At 59.6% G+C, this 24,720-nt stretch overlaps 1 protein-coding gene across 3 annotated transcripts in view; it reads left to right on the top strand.

Annotated features, from left to right (window-relative positions):
• Prkcz (protein kinase C zeta) overlaps nt 1-24,720 on the top strand; it is an 87,626-nt gene that overhangs the window by 3,001 nt on the left and 59,905 nt on the right. For all 3 annotated transcript variants that reach the window (XM_077109990.1, XM_077109989.1, XM_077109988.1), the window contains exons 2-4: nt 1,444-1,565; nt 2,322-2,411; nt 3,757-3,807. In XM_077109990.1, coding sequence (XP_076966105.1) covers nt 1,444-1,565; nt 2,322-2,411; nt 3,757-3,807 — 263 coding nt within the window. The remainder of the gene's footprint in view (nt 1-1,443; nt 1,566-2,321; nt 2,412-3,756; nt 3,808-24,720) is intronic.

Here is a 24,720-nt window from a genome sequence, read left to right as displayed (position 1 = left end):
AGGAGTCTGCCAGGGTTGTGCAGGGCCAGGGAGTTAGGCTGCTGATGACTCCTGATGACCCCCGCCCAGGGCTGTGTCCTAAAGGGTTCAGAGGCACGCTTCTCCCAGGACTGGGAGGCGACCGGGCAGTGGCCAGCCTCCTGCCAGGCAGTGCTGAAGCCCTGGGGTTTACAGGAGCGGCCTCCTGCCTTCTTGGGAAAGAGAGTAGCTTCCTCTTGGTAGCAGGAAGGGGTCAAAGGTCGAGAGGTGGTGGACCCTCAAGAATCTTGAATTCTTGGCTGCAGGACGAGTAATGCTGGCCAGGCCACCAGAGTGCCTGCAGTGTGGGTGCTAGGTCTGGGCAGCCCCAGGTGACAGGTGGGGGGAGCTTGGACTCCAGAGCGCCCCCAGTGGGTTAGGGGTGCTCCTGTGGCCTACTTTCCTTGTCTGCCGTGATGCTGCAGGCTGCAGGAAAGACAAGCTGGGTCAGTCCCTGTGGAGAACGTGGGGCACTGGGGACAGTGCGGGGCGGCCAGTTCAAGAGCTCCAGGCAGGCAACTGGGGCATTTCCCCTCCCCTGGGGTGTGGCATGGGTCAGGTGAGGCTCTCTGCCAGACCCTGGGCTGCTGGGCTGGGGGACTGTGGGCTGGGCTCAGGTCCTCCGTCCTCAGATGGCCTGGTGGGAGGCTGGGGCCATGGCTGTTGCTTGGGACTCTGAGATTCTCGGGTTTTGCCCACCCTGGGCTCACACGGGGAGATTTCCCCACAACCTCAGTGAGCTTGGCAGAGGTCCTGCTGAGAGCTGTGCGGAGGGGACTTCTCCCTGGCAGGGCACGGAGCCACGTCCTACTGGCTCCTGGGGAGTGGCAGGTTGGTTTCCCCGGAACCAGGGAGGGCACCCAGGGTCCCTGTTCAGGTCTACATCCCATTGAGGAAGAAAAGATAAAAGGCAATGATGTCGTGTGACATGGTTTTCCAAAAAAGCACCTGGAAGTAGCAGGAGGCCACAGTGCAGGAGTTGGCCCGGCCCCCTCCTGGCTGGGAAGCCACTTGGCAGAGTGTTTGATTTTTCCACTTCCTGCAAGCTCTTACTTCCAGGGGTGCCGTGGTCTGCACCTGGGAGGTCCAGGGGAGGTTTGACTGGGTTCTTTTCCTGTGGCAGCACCACAGGGCTTAGCTGACCCATTGTGTCCACCCCTGGGTCCCCTGTGGCAGCATGGCTTCTAGTGCCACTGCCCTGCCTCCACCAGGGGGCGTCTGCCCTGGCTCCGTCCTCAGGGGTGGGGCCGTGTTCCTGGGGGAATTCTAAAGAGCTGGTCAGTGGTTGTGTTTTGTGCGTTTGTAGAGGGACGCTGGTGCTATCTCTGGGGAAAGTCTCAGCTCACCTGTAGCCAGCAGTCTGTTTAATAGGCAGTATTTTCATCACATGTGACCGCGGTGACCACCTGTGTGCTCTTGCCTCAGGGACATCCTGATCACCAGTGTGGACGCGGCCACGACCTTCGATGAGCTCTGCGAGGAGGTGCGGGACATGTGCCGGCTGCGCCAGGAGTACCCACTCACCCTCAAGTGGGTGGACAGCGAAGGTGGGCCTCTGTCCTCCACGGGCCTCACCCGCACCCCTCCCAGGGAGAGATGTCCACCAAGGAATTAATCCTGCCGGGCCCCCTTTCCCCCTTCAGGGACAGCTGGGGTGGGATTGGCTGCAGGGGTGGACAGAGGGACTGGAGGCCTGGTCATGAACAGCGGGAGAGGCTGTGGGCAGGCCCTGACCCTCCCCTGACCTTTCTCATGTCTGGCCTTGCCTGCAAGTGGCTTTCCTCAGGAGAGTGGGGGGGTCAGGGGTAGGCAGTGTCCACCTCCCTCCTTGCCCATGTCTGACTCTGTCTTCTCTAGTGCCCCCGCCTCCCCTCCCTCCTCCCTGTCCACGTCTGTTCCCGCCCTCTCCCTCCTGCGCATTGTCTAGAAAGGGGTGATGGGGACATCCAGGAGCCGCCCCTTCTCTGCAGGGGGTGGGCAGAGCTGCTCTGGGTGGGAACGTTGTCACGCGAGGCTTGTTCCGCACCTCTGTCTTTGTCCAGACTAGCAGAGGGCTCTTGGTCTTGCCTGCTGCCTGGCTCTTCTAGGGCCCCTCAGCTGCAGGGAACTGAACTGCCTGGGGGGGACTAACTGATTCTTATGTGGAGGCCCAGGGCTGGCCGCTCGCTGCTCTGGATGGCTGGTCTCGCACACCTTGCCCCAGGGTGGCTGGTCTCAGGCAGCAAGACTTGCTGTGCCGAGCCAGCGCCGTCTCGGGCCCCTCTGTCTGCGGTGGCCTCAGCAGTGTCTCTTGCCCTGCGCAGGTGACCCCTGCACTGTGTCCTCACAGATGGAGCTGGAGGAAGCCTTTCGCCTGGCCTGTCAGCCCAGGTGTGAAGGGCTCGTCATCCATGGTGAGTGATGGCTGGCCCTGCCCTCTCGCAGATGAGTGTCCCTGGGGGCCACCCCCGTCTGTGGGCATCTCTGCCAGGCCGCCTGGGGGATCAGATTGCAGTTTAAAATCTTATGATGCCATGAATCGATGGACGTTGAATATAATACGTTTGGGTTTGATTTTTCTCTCTGACTCTTTATTAGCCCCGTAGTCAGCAAGCCGTGGTCTCTCCCCAGGCAGAGGGTGGTCCTGGCCGTGGACCCTCCCTGCTCTCTCCTGCTGGGCCAGCTTCTCCTGGCTCCAGTTTTCACCGTGCTCTGGGCTCCGCGGCCATGTAGGGCCCCTGGTGCACCGGCAGTGGTGTGGCCTCACAGCCCTCCCTGCGCACACGTGCCAGGCCAGCCCTCCACCGAGCCGTCCCCAGCCTGGACTTTCTCTTGGGAGCTGGGGCTTGATCGCAGGCATGCTGAGGCCAGGTCGCGGGTCACATCTCAGTCCTGTCCTAAGGTCGGGAGTTTCGACCTGCTGTCCAGCTCCTTCGGGTTCCAGGGGTGCCTCTGGGGGCCACAGATGTCACCCCCCGTCGGCCAGCCGCATCCTAGGCCACTCCAGGCTCTGCCCAGTTGTTTTCCAGGGATGTGGGTGTGGACCCCTGAGCCTGAGAGTGGGGATCAGAGCCCCAAGCCACCCTTGGTCTTTCATTTACCCTGTCATTCTGCCAGGCCCGCAGGCAGCCAGTTGAAATGACTGATGGTCTAGCCCTTCCTCTAAGTGCAGCTCTCAGGTTAAGTCACTTATTTGTCGTGATGGTAAAGGATACATCTCTACAGCTAAAGCTCTGGTACCTGAAAAATTCACTTTATTTTGTAGAATAAGAAAAAGTTCCCCTGAGTTTTCTTGTCTGTGTTTTGGACGGGGGTTGAACCCACCCAGGCCTCACGCCTACTGGGCAGGTGCTCTGCCGCTGGGCTGTGCTCCTGCCCCTTAACTAAGTGCTAGTGCTTTCTGAGCGTCTGTTTGACCGTTAGTGGACGACGCTCAGGTAGGTATTTATTAATTTGAACTCCCATGCTCGGGAAGAAGAGACCTAATGTGCTCTTGGAAGTCAGTTTTCAGGCTCGCTGCCGCCCTTCCCGTTCCGTGTGAGTTCATTGGTGCAGGTCTGTATTCTCCTGACCTCTTGCTGTCCGGATGCCGCTGGCTGCTTCTCCCTTGGGTTTTCTGGGGACCTGGAAGCCCCACAGAGCTGGTCAGTGGTTGTGTGGTTCTGCCCCAAGGAGCAGCTCCAAGTCCTCAGAGCCAGGGGCACATGTCCGTGGTCAGCTGCAGCAGGAACTAACGCGGCTTTCTTTCTTCTTGCGCAGTGTTCCCGAGTGTCCCCGAGCAGCCCGGCATGCCCTGTCCTGGAGAAGATAGTGAGTGCTGGGCCCGTCCCCCACCTGCCAGGGGCGGGTCATGCTTGGAGCCTGGTTGGCGTGTTGTGGGCTGGGGCTGGCTGCCCTCACTGAGGGCTAATGTCCGTGGGCAGCCATCATGGCCTCCTGGGATTTCCTCTGTGCCTGGTGCTCTCACGGTTTCCCAGGCCTATAGTCTGGTGGGCACTGCGTTAGGGAGGGGACGGGCTCTGCCACCTGGTGGCACAGCAGAAGGTCCCGGGCGCACCTGACCTGCCCCCAGGAGGGAAGCCAGGCAGCCGACTGGATGCCCCTGCTTCGGCTTGTTCACCTCCACGTTGGGTGTCTGGAGGGACCGAGGGAAGCAGCCAGGAGTGGGGTTCCCAGGGGGGAGTTCTGTGTCCTTCTGACGGCACCTGGAGCCCACGTTGAGAAGGTGCTGGGTGAGGGCCAGCCGCTCCGTGAGACCTTTCTGGGCAGCTGGGCCAGTGAGGGAGAAGGACTAGCGGGGTGGGTGGTGAGGTCGAGGAGCAGCAGGAATTTGGCCCGAGTGCAGTTTGCTCCCCTGGGCAGGACGACTCGGGGAGCTGCTGGGGTGGGCCAGGGGATACTAATGAGGCCGGCTGTGGAGTCCTGGATGGCTCAGGGCAGTGTGCAGAGCCTGTGGCACAGCTCAGGGAGGCCTCTGAGCAGATGGCCAGCACTCCAGTGCCCGGGTCCTCATCCCCTGCAGGGTGGCCCTGGTGGCAATGTGTCCTGGGGTGCCTGCATCTCTCAGGAGGGGCGTGCCCCCAGAAAGGGTGTCTTTATGGGCACATAAAGAGTATAACAGGGCCGGTGTCACGGGGGGATGTCAGGGGCCGCTCTGTCTGTGTGCTCCTCTGCCTTCACACTGCTGGTCAGCAGGAGGGCATTGAGCGGTCTGTTGCCACCTGGATGACTTTCTGGCTGTGCTGACACACTGTGGGCGTCTGCTGCAGCTCGGGGGCACTTGTGCACCCCAGGCCAGCCTGCCCCAGGGTACTGCAGCTGAGGCCTGGGCATGGGGGTGCAGGAGCCCAACAGTGGAAGTGGGGTGTGACCTGGCACGGGCATGCAGAGAATGCCGCTGGGCACATGAGTGGGTCCTCGAGGTGCTTAGCCGGGCTGGCTCCGAGGCTTTGGGGCCCACCCAGCTTTGTCAGAACATTCCGTGGAGCCTTCGCTGAGGTCAGAAGCCGGGTACTGGGGCCCAGGGGTGGCCAGCGTGGCTAGTCTCTGACCTGCACCCCCTCACGTGCTGCCCTCTGCCTGGCTGGATGGGAAGCTGCGGGGGGACCGTCATGGCCCTGGGGTGTCCGGCTTCGTTGTCCAGCCTGAGGTCCGCACCAGGCTTGGGCATGGAGAGCCCTGTTCTGGCCCTGGTGTGGGGCGGTGTGTCTCAGAGGGAGCAGGCCCGTCCTCCCTCAGTCCTCCAGGAGAGCTGGGCGAGGGCTGGTGCGGGTCTTCAGTCCAGTGCCCACTTCATGACCTTGTGGGTGGGGACGGGCACCTCCTGTGTCTGTCTCTTCAGGTCATGATGCTGGCCCTGGTCTTCGTGTTTGTGTGTGCTGTGGGGACCCGTCTGGGCCTGTCTGGGCCGCAGGGCTCACTCGTGGCTTGGCCCTTGCGTCTCTCCGCTGCCGCTCTTCCTCTTCCTGCTGAGTCAACGTGGACGTGCTAGGTTCACACTTCCTCCGCTGCCACTCTTCCTCTTCCTGCTGAGTCAACGTGGAGGTGCTAGGTTCACACTTCCTCCGCTGCCGCTCTTCCTCTTCCTGCTGAGTCAACGTGGACGTGCTAGGTTCACACTTCCTCCGCTGCCACTCTTCCTCTTCCTGCTGAGTCAACGTGGACGTGCTAGGTTCACACTTCCTCCGCTGCCGCTCTTCCTCTTCCTGCTGAGTCAACGTGGACGTGCTAGGGTTCACACTTCCTCCGCTGCCGCTCTTCCTCTTCCTGCTGAGTCAACGTGGACGTGCTAGGTTCACACTTCCTCCGCTGCCGCTCTTCCTCTTCCTGCTGAGTCAACGTGGACGTGCTAGGTTCACACTTCCTCCGCTGCCGCTCTTCCTCTTCCTGCTGAGTCAACGTGGACGTGCTAGGTTCACACTTCCTCCGCTGCCGCTCTTCCTCTTCCTGCTGAGTCAACGTGGACGTGCTAGGTTCACACTTCCTCCGCTGCCGCTCTTCCTCTTCCTGCTGAGTCAACGTGGACGTGCTAGGGTTCACACTTCCTCCGCTGCCGCTCTTCCTCTTCCTGCTGAGTCAACGTGGACGTGCTAGGTTCACACTTCCTCCGCTGCCGCTCTTCCTCTTTCTGCTGAGTCAACGTGGACTTGCTAGGGTTCACACTTCCTCCGCTGCCACTCTTCCTCTTCCTGCTGAGTCAACGTGGACGTGCTAGGTTCACACTTCCTCCGCTGCCGCTCTTCCTCTTCCTGCTGAGTCAACGTGGACTTGCTAGGGTTCACACTTCCTCCGCTGCCACTCTTCCTCTTCCTGCTGAGTCAACGTGGACGTGCTAGGTTCACACTTCCTCCGCTGCCGCTCTTCCTCTTCCTGCTGAGTCAACGTGGACTTGCTAGGGTTCACACTTCCTCCGCTGCCGCTCTTCCTCTTCCTGCTGAGTCAACGTGGACGTGCTAGGTTCACACTTCCTCCGCTGCCGCTCTTCCTCTTCCTGCTGAGTCAACGTGGACTTGCTAGGGTTCACACTTCCTCCGCTGCCGCTCTTCCTCTTCCTGCTGAGTCAACGTGGACGTGCTAGGTTCACACTTCCTCCGCTGCCGCTCTTCCTCTTCCTGCTGAATCAACGTGGACGTGCTAGGTTCACACTTCCTCCGCTGCCGCTCTTCCTCTTCCTGCTGAATCAACGTGGACGTGCTAGGTTCACACTTCCTCCGCTGCCGCTCTTCCTCTTCCTGCTGAGTCAACGTGGACGTGCTAGGTTCACACTTCCTCCGCTGCCGCTCTTCCTCTTCCTGCTGAGTCAACGTGGACTTGCTAGGGTTCACACTTCCTCCGCTGCCGCTCTTCCTCTTCCTGCTGAATCAACGTGGACGTGCTAGGTTCACACTTCCTCCGCTGCCGCTCTTCCTCTTCCTGCTGAGTCAACGTGGACGTGCTAGGTTCACACTTCCTCCGCTGCCGCTCTTCCTCTTCCTGCTGAGTCAACGTGGACTTGCTAGGGTTCACACTTCCTCCGCTGCCGCTCTTCCTCTTCCTGCTGAGTCAACGTGGACGTGCTAGGTTCACACTTCCTCCGCTGCCGCTCTTCCTCTTCCTGCTGAATCAACGTGGACGTGCTAGGTTCACACTTCCTCCGCTGCCGCTCTTCCTCTTCCTGCTGAATCAACGTGGACGTGCTAGGTTCACACTTCCTCCGCTGCCGCTCTTCTTCTTCCTGCTGAATCAACGTGGACGTGCTAGGTTCACACTTCCTCCGCTGCCGCTCTTCCTCTTCCTGCTGAGTCAACGTGGACGTGCTAGGTTCACACTTCCTCCGCTGCCGCTCTTCCTCTTCCTGCTGAATCAACGTGGACGTGCTAGGTTCACACTTCCTCCGCTGCCGCTCTTCCTCTTCCTGCTGAGTCAACGTGGACTTGCTAGGGTTCACACTTCCTCCGCTGCCGCTCTTCCTCTTCCTGCTGAGTCAACGTGGACTTGCTAGGGTTCACACTTCCTCCGCTGCCACTCTTCCTCTTCCTGCTGAGTCAACGTGGACGTGCTAGGTTCACACTTCCTCCGCTGCCGCTCTTCCTCTTCCTGCTGAGTCAACGTGGACTTGCTAGGGTTCACACTTCCTCCGCTGCCGCTCTTCCTCTTCCTGCTGAGTCAACGTGGACGTGCTAGGTTCACACTTCCTCCGCTGCCGCTCTTCCTCTTCCTGCTGAGTCAACGTGGACTTGCTAGGGTTCACACTTCCTCCGCTGCCGCTCTTCCTCTTCCTGCTGAGTCAACGTGGACGTGCTAGGTTCACACTTCCTCCGCTGCCGCTCTTCCTCTTCCTGCTGAATCAACGTGGACGTGCTAGGTTCACACTTCCTCCGCTGCCGCTCTTCCTCTTCCTGCTGAGTCAACGTGGACGTGCTAGGTTCACACTTCCTCCGCTGCCGCTCTTCCTCTTCCTGCTGAGTCAACGTGGACTTGCTAGGTTCACACTTCCTCCGCTGCCGCTCTTCCTCTTCCTGCTGAGTCAACGTGGACGTGCTAGGTTCACACTTCCTCCGCTGCCGCTCTTCCTCTTCCTGCTGAGTCAACGTGGACTTGCTAGGTTCACACTTCCTCCGCTGCCGCTCTTCCTCTTCCTGCTGAGTCAACGTGGACTTGCTAGGTTCACACTTCCTCCGCTGCCGCTCTTCCTCTTCCTGCTGAGTCAACGTGGACGTGCTAGGTTCACACTTCCTCCGCTGCCGCTCTTCCTCTTTCTGCTGAGTCAACGTGGACTTGCTAGGTTCACACTTCCTCCGCTGCCGCTCTTCCTCTTCCTGCTGAGTCAACGTGGACTTGCTAGGTTCACACTTCCTCCGCTGCCGCTCTTCCTCTTCCTGCTGAGTCAACGTGGACTTGCTAGGGTTCACACTTCCTCCGCTGCCGCTCTTCCTCTTCCTGCTGAGTCAACGTGGACTTGCTAGGTTCACACTTCCTCCGCTGCCGCTCTTCCTCTTCCTGCTGAGTCAACGTGGACTTGCTAGGGTTCACACTTCCTTGGGCTGACCCACCTTTGGCCCTCATGGGCAGTGCCACTGCAGGCTCTCATACAAGGTGCGGTTCTTGGAACACTGGACTGGTCACTTGGTTTGCAGTCCCCTCACGGACTTCAGTCTGGGGGAGCTGTGCCGGTGGCCTCCAGGTCAGCTCCTTGGTGCTGGTCAGTGCATGACGGGGCATGCCGTAGGGTGTGGCTGGGAGGCTGGGCTTTGCTGTCCAGCAGTGAGGGTCCCTCCCGGGGTGGGAGTGTTTCTGGGCCAGGACTGCCGGGGGCGGTGGTGCCTGAGGAATCCAGGCTCTGCTGGTTTGGGGCAGGTGAAGACCATGAGGTAACGTGGGCTGCCTAGATGGGTGAGTCCCCATGGCCTCCTGTCACTCCTTGAAGCACAGAGGTTGCTTAGTGGCGCTGATGTCCGAGGTCACTTGCTCCAAAACGTGCTGGGCAGTGGGAGGCTGAGGGGGCAGGGGCACGGGGGCTCCTGTGGCACGCGTGGGCACCTTGGGCCCCACTGCCGGCTCCCGTGTGCCCGAGACTGCACAGGCATGGCCACGTGTCCTCAGGCCGGGCCCTTGCTGTGCCTGGCAGTGCCTGCTGTCACATGGGTCCCCGCATGGCTCTCCCACAGCGCCCTGTTAAGGCTTCCCTGTCCAGCTCTCCCACAGCGGGCCTGTTAAGGCTTCCCTGTCCAGCTCTCCCACAGCGGGCCTGTTAAGGCTTCCCTGTCCAGCTCTCCCACAGCGGGCCTGTTAAGGCTTCCCTGTCCAGCTCTCCCACAGCGGGCCTGTTAAGGCTTCCCTGTCCAGCTCTCCCACAGCGGGCCTGTTAAGGCTTCCCTGTCCAGCTCTCCCTGGTGGTGGGAATGTTTTGTTTCTTGTGTTTTGATCTTTGATCCTGGAACAAATGTCCATGTCCAGGGTGGCATTGACCCCTCAGCTGACCACGGCAATGTCTCTTCTCTCAGACACAAGTGACCTCAGCCCTGGACCCCAGGTGCAGTGAGCGCAGGTCCCTTAGCCGGTGGGCTCACTCTGGACACTTGGTGGCCTGCAGGTCAGAGCCACCACGGGCATCTTCCCGGGGAAAGGGACTGAAGCAGGGCTTTGAGAGCCAAGGAGCAGCTCCTCCAGCAAGTGACCACGGCCAGCCACGCTGCTCCATCCCTGGCTGGACAGCCCCACGAGTCTCCAGACAGAACCTGGAGGGTGCTTCATCTCCATCTGCCCACCCACTCTGGACAGCCCAGCCAGGCCGTGGGCCGAGGCTGTCCAGAGTGGGTGGGCAGGTGACCCCCATGAGTGGGGGTCAGCTCAGCGGCACCTGTGACCCAGGAGGGCCAGCGTGACCTCTGAGCACCCCAAGGACAGCCCGTCCATGTGGTCTCATTAGATGAAGACACGTCCTCCTGGGAGGACAGCCAGGTGCAGTGGTCGTGGGCCAGGCCTGCCCTCCCTCCAGAGCCTGGTGCTGCTGAGGCTCTGGGCACTGGCCCCGTACTGGGCCTGCAGGTGGAGAGTGAGGGGCAGCGAGGCTGGCTCCCTCAGAGCCCCCGGCGCCCGGGGGGCCATGGTGCTGCACACCCTCTCTGTGTGCCTGCCTCTGCTCATGAGCACGGTGGTCGCTGGTGCAGGGCACCTGGGTGGCAGGACACTCATCCAAGATCTGAACGTGATGACAAACAGTCTGCCAAGAGCCTTCTGCAGATGAGGTCACCTCTGCAGGTTCAGGGAGCAGGATGCCGTGTGCCGCTTTGGGTACCGTGATTGGTGGCCAGGTGGAGTTCCAGCTGCCCTCGGCCTCCTGTGGGGTGGTGGTGAGTGCGGTCCCACTCCCCAGCACCTGGTGGCTTTATGCTGCCTCAGGTGGAGGCCCAACAGGATGGGGGTCTCCTGTCCCCTCCGGTGCTGATGTCCATGGGGCACCCTGGGGCTGGCTGAATGGTGGACTCACTCCAGGCCTGACTCTTGCCCGTGTCCCTAGCCCATGTCCCCTGCTGCCCATGTCCCCTGCCCTCAGGCCTCTCACCTCCTCCACCTGGGGTGTCCTGGCTGTGTCCACCTCTTTTCCAATTTTGAAGCCTGGGGTGCCTCCTGACCCAGACAGGGCCTCAGAAGCAGAGTGGGCAGAGGGATGCCGCGGGTCGCGGTCCCCACAGTGGGCTGCCGGTGGCCTGGTGTGCTGAGGTGACAGCCTGTCTGGGGCAGCCTGACCTCGGGTGCAGGAGGGCATGGCGCTGGAGCTGTGTGGCACTGCTGTCCTGCTAGGAGCCCTCTGTGACTTTAGGCAGGCGGGCAGGGTGCCCTGTGCCTCGGTTTCCCCTTTGTAAGAGGGCACCACGTGAGGATCAGTGCATCGGGAGGGCCCTGGAGCCTCCTCGGGGCAGGTGGCCCGGGAGGTCCCATCAGGTGTGCCCAAGCCCACTGCCGCGTCCCCGCTGAGGAAGCCAAGTGCGGGCGGGGACCCTGCCTGTAGGTGGAGGACTGTCTGCCAGGGCCGAGCACCTCCTCCGTGGGTGGACGGTCACCCCAGGCTTCCCCAGCTGGCGTAGCGCTGTGACCACCCTGGGCACAGGTCTGTCTGTCTGTCAGTCGGTGCGTGAGACACCCAGGCTCGCTCATCGCAACAAAATGGGAAAACTACTTTTCTGCCTAAAATAGGTGTCCAACAAAATCAGCCGTCTGCCCGGTCAGCCTGAACATTCTCGAGTTCTGCAGAGCTGGGCGTTTGGGAAGGGACTGGGACAGAGAAGCTGGTTGGGGCCGTGTCGCGAAGGGACGCTGAAGGTGTGGTGTCCACGTCGGACCCGAGGCCAGTCTGCTCTTCCTGCCGAGGACCAGCGTGGTTCTGTTGCTGTGTGACTGTGTGTCCCTGGGCCTGCAGGCCTTTCCACTGGCGGCCAGGTGCTCGGGGCCCTGGGCTCGGGGGCCAAGCAGAGCTGTGGGCACTCACGGCCTCTGGGGGTGGCCCTGGGTGAGTGGGGCTGCAGGTTCACGAGCTGTGCTCGCCCCTCAAGGCCTCCTCGTGGCTCTTGTTCTTCCTTCAGCCAGTCACTGATGGAGAGCCAGTGCTCATCCAGCTGGCCTAGGGCACCTCGTGCCTGTGGTGCGTCCACCCTCCAGGAGGCTGGGCCGGCCCTCTGCTTGGTGCCATGTCCTTGAAGTGCCTGTGCACCACTGGGTGCCTCTGCCCTGCAGAGGTGCCCTGAGCCACTGCCTGCGGTGGACACAGACTTACAAGCCCGACAGTTGTCTCGTGATTCACTTGTGGCAGGGCCAGCAGAACAGGAGGTGACCGGGAGGGACGCATTGAGAAGCTGGCTGGCTCGGGTCCCTGGGGGAAGGGGCTCCTCAGGTCGCACAGGGCCACGTGGGGAAGTGCCGGGGCAGTCGGGTGGCGAGGGAGCCAGAGTGTGGGAGAGGCTCCTGTGGCTGCGGTGGAAAGGTTGGGTGAGGCCGGGTGAGCAGACTGAGGGCCAGGCGGTGCGGATCATTGCAGTGGGCTCTAGAGTACAGGGGTGTCCCTGGTGACCTGGCCTGAAGTGTGCGGGCCCCGTAGGGGAGGAGGCCTGGGATGTGTTGGTTGTCGTACTTGAAACTTCCCTGCAGGGCAAGTCTCGTGCCCTCTCTAGATTCGACCATCCGGAGAGGGACAGCTCTTTAGGGTCACCTACTTCAAATGCCAGCCCATCAGAGACATCAAACATAGCACGTAGTTGGACCCTGGAGCCTTCTCATGGCCGTGGCAGCAGAGTTTCCAGTGGGAGGAGCCCCTCCCAGACCCCTGGACCTGCCGCAGGGCCGCGGGTTGTTGGCTGAGGGCAGGGTGGCAGAAGTCCCCTGTGACCTCCCATGTCCTGCAGCACGGAGCCCACCAGTGTGAGCATCAGGCAGGCTCCGGGGAGGCGGCCTCACTCCTGGCCCAGGCCAGTGCTGTCCCCCACCTCCCACTGCTGGGCACCAGGGTGGGGGTGGGGGGTCAAGCCATCCATCGGTGGCCCAGGTCTGCTGCAGCCCGGCACCTCACCACGTTGGGTGCTGAGCACCTTCCGCCTGAGGCTGTGGCACGTGGGTTTCATGCCAGGAGGGGGTTCTCTCCTCCCTGGGGAGCTCAGCTGCCAGTGCTCATTGTCCCCTGCATGTGGTGGTGCAGCAACTCGGAAGGCCACCTGACCCCAGAGTTTGGCCCGCGATGGCTGGGACCACAGCACCCCCATCCCGGCCCAGGCCTGGTGCCCGTGGTGCTCAGCGTCTGTGGAGCCCACCGGATGTAGGTCAGAGGCTGCTTGCCTGCCCCCGTTGCTACTCCCGAATCCCAGCCCTGGGTGCCTGCAGGACCGTCAGTGGGCTCCCCGCCCTCCCCTGCGCGTCCTCCCTCAGCCCTGCTCGTGCGGAGCAGCTTGTTTTCGTGTGACGTCAGCTCCTCGGTATCCATGCCGTGTTTTAGTTTGTGCCTCAGCTGCCGGCTACAGCTTCCCAGGGGAGCCGGTACCACCGGGCCTGGAGACACGAGGAGGCAGGGATGTGAGGGGGGGCGCGCAGGACGGCCAGCCTTCCCCCAGAAGCTGCTCTCCAGCAGAAGTCCACCCTGCCTGTTGTCAGTCGGGAGACCGGGCCGCAGCATCGGCTGGCGAGGGAGGAAGATGCCTCCCTGCACGCCCACCCTCCGCCGAGCATAAAGAATCCCTTGCTGAGGAGGCAGGAGAAGAAAGCGGTGAGCAGCGCGGCCCTCCCTGGGGTGGCTGCAGGCCTGCAGCGCAGCGTTGGTGGCAGGCCGTGTGCATGCGGCTCTGGGGCTGCCAGGCGGCGATCCGGGTCTCGCGTCCTGGCGCTGCCACAGCCTGTGCTGCACAGATGTTCCGGCGCTGAGTCCGCTGACTCTGACTCGCTGCCGGGTCTGGGATGTGGCCGTGGCAGCTCAGGATGGTGTCGGGGGAAGTACGGTGAGAAGCGCTGGGCTTCCCAGGCTGGGAGATTTTTAGAAAGATGCCCACTGCCGGGCTGGCGAGGTGGGCAGCGCGGGTGTGGGGGGAGGAAGCGTGTGGCACGGTTGTGCCCCAAGCCTGGGGTTGGGAGCTGCTGCAGAGGCTGGCATGGCGGGGCAGCCTGGTCTCCTTGCCACTCGGGCCCTGGGGAGGTGCTGGCCGTGGGAGTGGTGCTGTGGCTGGTGCGGTTGTTCCGTGAGCGGAGCAGAGGTGCGCGTCCGGCTCTCTCCGTCCTGCATTGCTGCAGGCAGGCAGATTGTGGTGACGCCTGGGGACCAGGGTCATCGCTGGGGCCACGCGTGAGCTGCTAGCACCTGTTTCCATGAACAACGCCGTGCTCGCTGCTCGCTCGCTGGGGCTTGCGGGCTTTCAGGAGCAGCCTGCCTCCTGCCTGTCTGACAGCAGCGTCATGTTGGAGTCTGGGCGGCTCGGGCAGCACTAGCGGCTCCCTCCACCGGGGTCCCTGGATGTCTGCAGGGAGTGTGGTTCTGACGTCCCCTTCTCTGTTCTGAAATGGTTGGAGGTAGATGGGGACCCGGGGCTGCGCGGTCTTTGGTGGGGATGGGGGAGCGGGGATGCTTCTCTGACGTCCATTTTGCAAGGTGCTTTTAGAAAAAAAACAACAACAACCAGGCTCCCCGCCAGGCTGAGGGGAGCTGGGCCTGGAAGGACCAGGAAGGGGCCCTGGGCAGAGGGTGCCTTCCCCCTGGCACAGGCTACTGTCGTTGGGATCTGGGACCGGACCTGCTGGTGGTGGTAGGCACGGCAGGGCCTGTGCACACGGTGCTGCTGCACGGATCGAGCTGTGTCACACTCCCCGGTGCCTGGGGTGCTGGGCCTCTTCCCTTCCTGTGGCCACACGTGGCTGTGTGTGGCCGACTCAAGCCCCACCGGGTAGATGCTGCCAGGGTCTCTAGAGCCGGTGCCAGATTCAGACCTTGTTGGTGGCTTCTAGTGCTGTGGCCCTCGGTGGGGTTCGTCAGGGCCTTGACCAGGGACATTTGAGGGGTGAGGGCCCCTCCCCCGAAAGCCCCTTACCGAGGCCACTGGAGCGGCTGTGCCTGTCTTGGCCAGGGCTGCGTTGAGCCACCAGGCCCTGCCTTGGCCATGGGGCCAGCAGTGGCTGCTCCGTGGCTCCTTCAGAGGCAGCCACAGCGTTACATAAGGAGCGGTGCCTGGCCGGCCTGAGCTCGGGCCTCACCTTGACTTCATCCCCCTCTCATTACCTGCTGGGCTGCCTGTCTCTCCACCAGATCACACGGCTTGGCGCATCCACGGAGCCAGGCCATGCCAGGGGCTGCTGGTGCATGCTGCCCCAGGCTCCAGACCTTCAGAGGGGTCTGGCAGGGACCAGCAGGGCCATCTCTGGGCCTGGCATAGACTTCCTGTGAGCGCTCTCAGCAGCTGTCCGGGTGTGCGTCCACTTCTCCGGATCATAAACTAGCCCAGCACAGGGAGGTCTGACCGCTGGGAGCACCATCCAAGTGGATGGGCTCCTGACTTCTGAGTGTCCCAGGCTGGGCAGCTGTCCCTTCCTGTGCCAGTCTAGATCTGCTGAGAGGGCCTGCGGGTAGGAGTTGCCTTGGTGGGGGCTGCCCATGGCCCTGGAGAGAGCCCTCCTTGGTTGACCATCCACAGAGCCTAGGGCACTTCTCTTCTGTGTTTGCCACCCGGCACCAGGATTGGCAGGTCTGGCCCCATCTCGCTCCTCTTGCTCCCTCCTATCTGTGCTGCCTCTGCCACAGGGCCTTTGCTCAGGCTGTGGCCTTCACTCCTTGCAGGGTGATGGCACATGGGGCCACAGCTGCCCTAGCTGTCCTCCATAGGCTGGCCAGGCATGCGGAGGGGTGCCTAGCTCCCACTTGGGCTGGGCTCCAAGCAGGCGCGTGTACCGTGTTTGAAGGAGCTGTGTGAAGGGGTCTGATATGTGGTTGGGACCCACCTGTCCAGCACTCAGCACTCTCTATGGTACCTTCACGCAGTAGCTGCTCGTGGGTTAGGGCATGGAGGCTAGTTCTCAGACTTCCCTACACACCTGGAGGCTACGCCTGCTCTCCCAAGGCCTCAGGCGGAGCCAGCTGCCTACACCTCCCCAGGCGGCTCAGCTCCTAGGAGGGGCTCGCGTGGTGCAGGTGGCCAGGTGGCCAGCAAACCCATTGGCAGATGCTGGGTGAGGGAGGCACTTGGCTTCAGTCCTTGTGCCCGTGAGGCTCGTGGGATCCGCTTGCTCTTCTTTTTAAACGTCCCCTCTGGGGAGTTAGAGAATCGGATCTTTAGCAAGATGAAACCTCCCTGGCTCGGCAGCAGTGAAGGACCCTCGGTGGAGAGTGGGGCCAGCGCCCACCAGGGGCACCTGGGAACATGGCCCTGGATGGTTTGCTTGCCTGGCTTGCCTCACCGTGAAATGGGATTGTTGGAAGAATCCGTCAAGGTCGCGTCAAGCACAGGAAGGGCGCCCCCGGTCTTGTCCTGGTTGGGAAATTGTGTCTCCGCTATAGAGTTTGCGTTTTGCTGGGTGCCATGGCCACGCCCATGATCCCATTGACTTGGGAGGCTGGGGCAGGAGGATCAGGCATGTCTTAGCAACTTATCAAGACCGTGTTTCAAAATAAAAAATAAAAAGGGTTGGAGCCATAGCTCAGTGGTAGAGCTCCCATGGGTTCAAACCCAGTACAAAAAAAAAATAAGAAAGCTTACATCCCACATTATTTGATGTAAGGCCTTACTTGGGGACTGGTAGCTCAGTGGAGGCAATCAGAGGAGGAGCTCAGTGGAGGAGCTCAGTGTGGAGCTCAGTGTGGAGCTCAGTGGAGGAGCTCAGTGTGGAGCTCAGTGGTGGAGCTCAGTGGAGGAGCTCAGTGGTGGAGCTCAGTGGAGGAGCTCAGTGGGGGAGCTCAGTGGTGGAGCTCAGTGTGGAGCTCAGTGTGGACCTCAGTAGTGGAGCTCAGTGTGGAGCTCAGTGGAGGAGCTCAGTGTGGAGCTCAGTGGAGGAGCTCAGTGTGGAGCTCAGTGTGGAGCTCAGTGTGGAGCTCAGTGTGGAGCTCAGTGGTGGAGCTCAGTGGAGGAGCTCAGTGGGGGAGCTCAGTGGGGGAGCTCAGTGGTGGAGCTCAGTGTGGAGCTCAGTGGTGGAGCTCAGTGGAGGAGCTCAGTGGAGGAGCTCAGTGTGGAGCTCAGTGGAGGAGCTCTGTGGAGGACCTCAGTAGTGGAGCTCAGTGTGGAGCTCAGTGGAGGAGCTCAGTGGAGGAGCTCAGTGGTGGAGCTCAGTGATGGAGCTCAGTGGTGGAGCTCTGTGGAGGAGCTCAGTGGTGGAGCTCAGTGTGGAGCTCAGTGGTGGAGCTCAGTGGTGGAGCTCAGTGGAGGAGCTCAGTGGAGGAGCTCCGTGGTGGAGTCTAGTGGTGGAGCTCAGTGGAGGAGCTCAGTGGAGGAGCTCAGTGGTGGAGTCCAGTGGAGGAGCTCCTTGGTGGAGTCCAGTGGAGGAGCTCCGTGGTGGAGTCTAGTGGTGGAGCTCAGTGGAGGAGCTCAGTGGTGGAGTCCAGTGGAGGAGCTCCGTGGTGGAGTCCAGTGGAGGAGCTCCGTGGTGGAGTCTAGTGGTGGAGCTCAGTGGAGGAGCTCAGTGGTGGAATCCAGTGGAGGAGCTCAGTGGAAGAGCTCAGTGGAGGACCTCTATGATGGAGCTTTAGCAGACAGGGCCTTGCTAAGCTGGCCTTGAACTTGGATCCTCCTGCCTCAGCCTCCTGAGTTGCTGGCATCACAGGTAGGGCCATGGTGTCTGCTGAACTGCCACATGGCATCTGGTGCCTCTCAGACACAGTTACAAACCACAGACTAGTGGTGTGGAACAAGAGCTGGACCCTCTGTTTCGAGAAGGAAGCCCAAAGAACAATAAAAAGTCTCTTGGAAATTTAAAGACATGGTCATCCCACTGACCGGCCCCAGGATCCAGCAATGTGGGGCCTGCAGGTGGCCCTGAGAGTTCCCCATAGGGAGGCTCCCTCATCCCAGGAACCTCCACACCCAGAGGTGCCTGCTTGTGACCTCCTCAGTTCCCCAAGGTCAAAGTTCTTCTCACATTCCCTAAAAGATAAGGAAACCAGGTCCAGCTGTGTGTACTGATGTATTTACTAATTTCTTGGGTGCTGGGGTCCCTCCCCTACATGTGGGAGCCGTGCTCTGCTGCCACGTGCCTCCCTTCTTGCTGGTCAGAGGAGAGGATGACTTCTCTTGGGCACTCTCCTGGCCCAGGAGACGGAGGTCTGGCATGGCCCAGTGGCCTCAGGCAGATGGGCAAAGACTGTCAGGCTTTTAAAAATGGACTTCGCTTAAAAAAAAATCTTTTTTATTCTGTATCTCTAGAGAATTTTTAAATATATTTTTATTTGCTCTAACCAGTTATACATGACATCAGAATGCTCTTCGATTCATTGTACATAAATGGAGCACAATTTTTCAGTTCTCTGGTTGTACACAAAGTAGGATCACACCATACGTGCAATCATGCATGTACCTAGGGTAATGGTGTCCATCTCGTTCCACCATCTTTCCTATCCCCATGCCCCCTCCCCTTTGCCCTTTCCAGAGTTCCTCCACTCTTCCCATGCCCACCCCCCCATTATGGATTAGCATCCACTTATCAGAGAAAATATTTGAGCTTTGGTTTTGAGAGATTGGCTTACTTTGCTAGCATGATATTCTCTAACTCCGTCCATTTACCTGCAAATGCCATGATTTTATTCTCTTTAAATGCTGAGTAATATTCCATTGTTTCTTTATATACCACAGTTTCTTTATCCATTATCTACTGAAGGGCAACTAGGTTGGTTCCATAGTTTAGCTGTTGTGGATTGAGTCGCTATAAACATTGATGTGGTTACATCACCGTAGTATGTTGATTTTAAGTCCTTTGGTTGTAGACCAAGTCTGGGTCAAATGGTGGTTCCATTGCAAGTTTTCTAAGAAATCTCCACACTGCTTTCCAGATTGGTTGCACCAATTTGCAGTCCCACCAGCAATGTATGCCTTTTCCCCACATCCTCGCCAACACTTATTGATACTTGTATTCTGGGTTTTTTTTTGGTATTGGGGGTTGAACCCAGGCTCTCTACCACTGAACCACATCCCCAGCCCCTTTTTGTATTTTATCTAGAGGCAGGGTCTCACTGAGTTGCTTAGCACTTCACTTTTGCATAGGCTGGCTTTGAACTCACAATCCTCCTGTCTCAGCCTCCCAAGCTGCTGGAATTACAGGTGTGCGCCACCATGCTTGGCTTATTATTGCTTGTATCTTTGATAACTGCCATTCCGACTGGAGTGAGATGAAGTCTTAGAGTGGTTTTGATTTGCATTTCTAATTGCTAGAGATGTTGCACATTTTTTCATATATGTTTGATTGATTGTATATCACCTCCTGAGAAGTGTCTGTTCAGTTCCCTGGCCCATTTATTGATTGGGTTGTTTATTTTTTGGTGTTAAGGTTTTGGAGTTCTTTATATATTCTGGAGATTAGCGCTCTATCTGATGTGTGTGTGGTAAAACTCCCATTCTGTAAGCTCTCTATTCACCTCACTGGTTGTTTCTTTTGCTGGGAAAAAGCTTTTTAGTTGGAATTCATCCCATTTATTGATTGTTGATTTTATTTGTTGAGCTTTAGGAGTCTTGTTAAGGAAGTCGGGGCCTCATCTGACATGATGAAGATTTGGGCCTCTGTTTTCTTCTGTTAGGTGCAGGGTCTCTGGTCTAATTCCTAGGTCCTTGACCTACTTTGAGTTGAGTTTTGTGCATGGTAAGAGAGAGGGTTTTGGTTTTGTTTTGTTTTTTTTTTTAAGAGAGAGAGAGAGAGAGAGAATTTTTTTAATATTTATTTTTTAGTTTTCGGCAGACACAACATCTTTGTCTGTATGTGGTGCTGAGGATCGAACCCGGGCTGCTCGCACGCCAGGCAAGCGCGCTACCGCTTGAGCCACATCCCCAGCCAGCCCCAGAGAGGGGTTTAATTTCATTTTGCTACATATGCATTTCCAGTTTTCCCAGCACCATTTGTTGAAGAGGCTACCTTTTCTCCAGAGTATGTTTTTGGCACTTTTGTCTAATATGAGATAACCGTAATCATGTGGGTCAGTCTCTGTGTCCTCTATTCTGTACCATTGGTCTACATGTCTATTTTGGTGCAATACCATGCCATTTTTGTTACTATGGCTTTTTAAAAAATATTTTTTTAGTTGTAGGTGGACACAATACCTTTATTTTATTTATTTATTTTTATGTGGTGCTGAGGATCGAACCCAGCGCCTTGCATGTGCTAGGCAAGCGCTCTACCACAGCCCCTACGGCTCTATGGTGTAGTTTGAGGTCTGGTGCTGCGATGCCACCTGCTTCACTCTTCTTGCTAAGGATTGCTTTGGCTATTCTGGGTCTCTTATTTTTCCAGATGAATTTCATGATTGAATTTTTTTTTCCTACGGGGAGTGTGCCGCTGGGATTTTGATTGGAATCGCATTGAATCTGTATACTGCTTTAGGTTAGTGTGGCCATTTTGACTATTAATTCTGCCTATCCAAGAGCATGAGAGATCTTTCCATCTTCTAAGGTCTTCTTCGATTTCTTTCTTTAGTGTTCTGTAGCTTTCATTGTAGAGGTCTTTTACCTCTTTTGTTAAATTGATTGCCAAGTATTTCATTTTTTTTTTTTTTTTGAGGCTATTATGAATTGGGTAATTTTCCTAATTTCTCTTTCAGAGGATTGGTCACTGATGTATAGAAATGCACTTGAGTTATGGATATTGGTTTTTTTGCTGAATTCATTTATTAATTCTACAAGTTTTCTGGTGGAAATTTTTGGATCTTCTAAGTGTAGAATCATGTCGTTGGCAAATAGTGATAGTTTGAGTTCTTCCTATTCGTATCCCTTTAATTTCTTTTGAAATTGACTTCATGTTTGGAACAGTTTTGAAAGTCTAGACGGATCGGGGTGGAGGTGACGCTCAGCAACCCTGTGGTCTGTCCTCCACGGCGCTCAAGGCCTTCAGCAGGGAGCCAGCCGCGCCTGCAGCCCAAGCCCAGGTGACTGTGTTGGGGACTTCTTAGCTGTTCCTGTGTCCACTTCCCTCCCACCACCATGGGAGTTTGTTTGCAGTGTCTCCTGGCTCGTCCTGATGGGACTCAGCAAGGGGACGCAGCTCATGGTTGTAGAAGGACCTCGATTTGGTTTCTCTCATGACTGGACTGGGTTGTGGGTTTGGGATGAAGATTCCAAGGCCAGGCGTCCTCTTGACACCAAGTGCTGGTGTTGAGGTTGCAGTGTTGAGGTTGCATGGCCCCCAGGACAGTGCTGCGGGGCCTGGGTGCCAGACTGGCTGTGGCCCTCCCCACCCGTGGCTCTGCTCTCCAGGGTGCTGTTCACATAGCCCCACTCTCTGGGACAGGCAGTGCGGGGGCTGTGCTCCGGGTGGACCCCAGGCCTGCTCTGGGAGAGGTGGGGGTGCTGTGCTCCGGGTGGACCCCAGGCCTGCTCTGGGAGAGGTGGGGGGGGCTGTGCTCCGGGTGGACCCCAGGTCTGCTCTAGGGGAGGTGGGGGCTGTGCTCCGGGTGGACCCCAGGTCTGCTCTAGGGGAGGTGGGGGCTGTGCTCCGGGTGGACCCCAGGTCTGCTCTAGGGGAGGTGGGGGCTGTGCTCCGGGTGGACCCCAGGTCTGCTCTAGGGGAGGTGGGGGCTGTGCTCCGGGTGGACCCCAGGTCTGCTCTAGGGGAGGTGGGGGCTGTGCTCCGGGTGGACCCCAGGTCTGCTCTAGGGGAGGTGGGGGCTGTGCTCCGGGTGGACCCCAGGTCTGCTCTAGGGGAGGTGGGGGCTGTGCTCCGGGTGGACCCCAGGTCTGCTCTAGGGGAGGTGGGGGCTGTGCTCCGGGTGGACCCCAGGTCTGCTCTAGGAGAGGTGGGGGCTGTGCTCCGGGTGGACCCCAGGTCTGCTCTGGGAGAGGTGGGGGGGCTGTGCTCCGGGTGGACCCCAGGCCCACTTTGCTGGTTTGTTGCTGCAGCTGGTCCAGCCTTGGGCTTTGGGGGGCTTTCAGGTGGCTCTGGGGCACGGTTAAAGGTGGCCAGAGCTGCAGCCAGGCCGTGAGGGTCTCTGGCTGAAGGGCACTGTGGGGTCTTGAGCACGCCTGGACTGGCGGCCTGACCCCCAGGGAGGGTCCTTGGCACCAGAGGTGCAGGAGCTTGGTGTGGCCCTTGGGAAAGCCGGGGTCAAGGGAGCTCCCGAGGGTAGGCTCCCTCACTGTGGGCCCCCAGACCTGAGCTATGTGGCCATGTTGGGGGTGGCCAGCACAGTGTCCGTCCTAGGCTAGCTCTTGCAGGGCTCGTGTGGGGTCAGACCGGCCACCCTGGCACCTGGAGCGGGCTCCCCTGCCCTTCGTCCCCTGGCTTTCTGTGACACCCTGCAGGGTGCTGACCACGGAGCCACATCCCCAGCCCTTCTTATTTTTCATTCTGAGACAGGGTCTCACTAAGTAGCTGACACTGGCCTTGGTCTTGCAATCCTCCGGCCTTGGCCTCCTGAGTAGCTGGGACGGCAGGTGTGGCCCCCACCTGGCCTCACACTGCACCTAGTCTGATGAGCCCACAAGGGCAGAGAGGGCAGTGTGGTCGGGTGCCCGCTGCAGGACGAGAGGCCCCCCTTTTCCACGGAGTGTCTTCCTGTTGGGCAGTGACGTTAGACAGGCCTTGTCCAGCCATCACCGTTCCAGCGGGTCTCCACCTCGAGGCTGTGGGTCGTGCTGGGCGAGGGCCTCAGCTTCCCTCACATGCTCTCCACGGACTGAGTGGTCAGGTGTGGAGCGGACAAGGACCCCAGCGTTGGTGTCGCAGCACTGGACAGCAGCTCCCCACCTCCTGCCCCGAGCGTGGCCGGGCGGCCTCCAGGGCCACCTGTGTGGCTGGCTCGTCTTGTGCCGTCTCAGGTCTGCCTTGACCTGACTGGAGGTTTTGGTGGGTCACTCTGAGGGTGGCGGTGGCTTCCTGGGGCTCCCGGCTGATGAGGTCAACACCAGCTCTTTGGGGAAGACGGAGGAAGCCGGGCTGCCCATGTGAGCCCCACGGGCAGCAGAGGCGTGTTGAGTGGACTCCCTGTACTCCCAGGAGGTGCCCCTCTGCCAGAGGAGGGTGCCAGGGGAGGGTGCCAGGTTCCACTGGCCTCGAAAAGTGACTGTCCCCACTGGTCTTGGCGGTGGCCCTGAGTGGCACTTGGAAGTCTTGTGGCTGTGAGTGGGTGGGTGGTGTGGGGAGCAGCCCCGGGGGCTGCAGGACAGCCGTGGGGTGAGCTGGCAGAGCCTCCCCTGTGTCCCCACAGGTCCCTGCCGTCTTCCCAGATGAGTGTCTAGCGCCCAGGCCGGTTCTGCAGCAGCACGGTCAGCCTTCCGCAGGTTGACACTGCTGGCCTGGGTGGACTGGGTCCCTGGAGGGACTGCGCTGGGCCTCTTTGGCGGCACGGGGCCCTGTCTGATGACGGCCTGGCCTAGGAGGCTGTGGCTTGTGATGGTGTCTGGGCTCAGCCCCACCCGTCCTAGCCCAGGAGCTCCGCAGGGGTCCTCAGGGGGAGGGGTTGTGGCACGAGGACCAGGGTCCACACAGTGCCCTCCTCTGCCCCTCTCCACTGTCCTCTGATTTCGGCTCCAGGCTCACTGAGAGCACCAGGCTGGTGACGTGGCCAGCACCCACGCTCAGGGAAGTTGCCGAGGTCCTCGGAGATACCGGGCGTGTGGCTTAGTTAGAGAGAACTTGCCCATGGATCCCGAGCTCCTTGGGGGCTGCACAGGCCGCACTGTTGGTGAAGTGTGGTTGTGTGTGTGGTGTCGGGTGGACCTGGGATGGACCTGGGTCCCTGCATCGCCTGGCACGGCTGGAGCGTCGTCGTCTCAGGTCTCGGGAACTTGACCCGTGCTGGTTTCTTAAAGGCTGGTCACAGTTGGCGTCTGAAACCCTCTGGTGCCGTTTTCCTGCCCTGCGGGGAGGTCCCCAGCCCTGGTGCCCTTGAGCAGGTGTGTGCTTTCGTAAGCCACCCCCAGTCCCCGGGAGCAGGCTGTGTAGCTGGGTTCTGCAGGTCAACACGTGCAGAGGGGACCCTGGGCTTGGGGACCGCTTCCTCGCAGCTCCCCACAGGCCTGGGACTCCAGGCCGCCCTGGGCATACCAGGTGCTTCTGCCTCCCCTGCGGCTCCCAGGGCTGGCTGACCCTCAGACGGGCCACCCTTGTCGGACCTATGTCCGGTAGCCATGTGGCCCCATGTGTGGTCCCACGTCCTGGTCTCTGGCTGGGGACTGCGGTGGCGGTGGGCAGGTGTTGCAAGGCCTCCTCGGCTCCTCGTGGCAGTGCTGTGTGACGGGCAGCACAGGAGCTGCTGGCCCTGTGCTTCCACAGTGCAGAGCTGGGCGAGGGGTCAGGAGGCAGTCCCCGGCCTGCGCCTGCCCAGCTGGGCACTGAGGCACCAGACAGGGAGGGGTGGCAGGAGCATGGGAGAGGCATCTGGGTAGGGGGGTGAGGGGCCATCTCAGCCCTGTGACCTTGGCTTCTGCCGCACGTTGCTGTCCGTCTGCCAGAACCTCGCGTCACAGAGGGGCGCTTTCCCACAGTGGCCATCCGCGCACAAGCCTGGCATGTGCCGGGCAGGGGCTGCACCTCTGATCTGCACCCAACCCCTCTCCAGTGTCATTTTCAAAATTTCTGTATATTTCTTTTTTAATTTTATTTTAAAAGAGAGAGAGAGACAAGAGGAGAGAGAGAGAATTTTTTTTTTTTCAGTTTTTGGTGGACCCAACATCTTTATTTTATTTTATGTGGTGCTGAGGATAGAACCCAGCGCCCGTGCCTGCCAGGCGAGCGCGTTGCCGCTTGAGCCCCAGCCCCAGCCCTTTTGTATATTTCTTGAAGGGAAGATAGGGTCGGGGAATTGTCCCGTGGTCTGCTGCGGCCGTGGTGTCTGGGAGCCCAGCTGCAGAGTTAACCTTCCCTGCGGAGAGTGACCTGCAGAGTCTCCTCTTCAGAGCCCAGAACCAGGCTTGGGCATCTTGCCTGCGGGATTGGAAACCCACACCCCTGGTGCCTGTGGCCTCCCCTCTTGCCCAGCTCTGCATCTCTTCCCTGGGTCCTTCATATCCTTTGGCATCGAAGGTGATTCTGCCTCAGACCTAGGAGCTCCCCTTGGGCCCATGGAACAGAGTGGACAGTGGGCAGCTGCTGGCCTGC

Source organism: Callospermophilus lateralis, chromosome 7 (assembly GCF_048772815.1).
Source record: "Callospermophilus lateralis isolate mCalLat2 chromosome 7, mCalLat2.hap1, whole genome shotgun sequence".
NCBI classification, from domain to species: domain Eukaryota; kingdom Metazoa; phylum Chordata; class Mammalia; order Rodentia; family Sciuridae; genus Callospermophilus; species Callospermophilus lateralis.
This window is presented reverse-complemented; position numbering and strand designations above follow the sequence as displayed.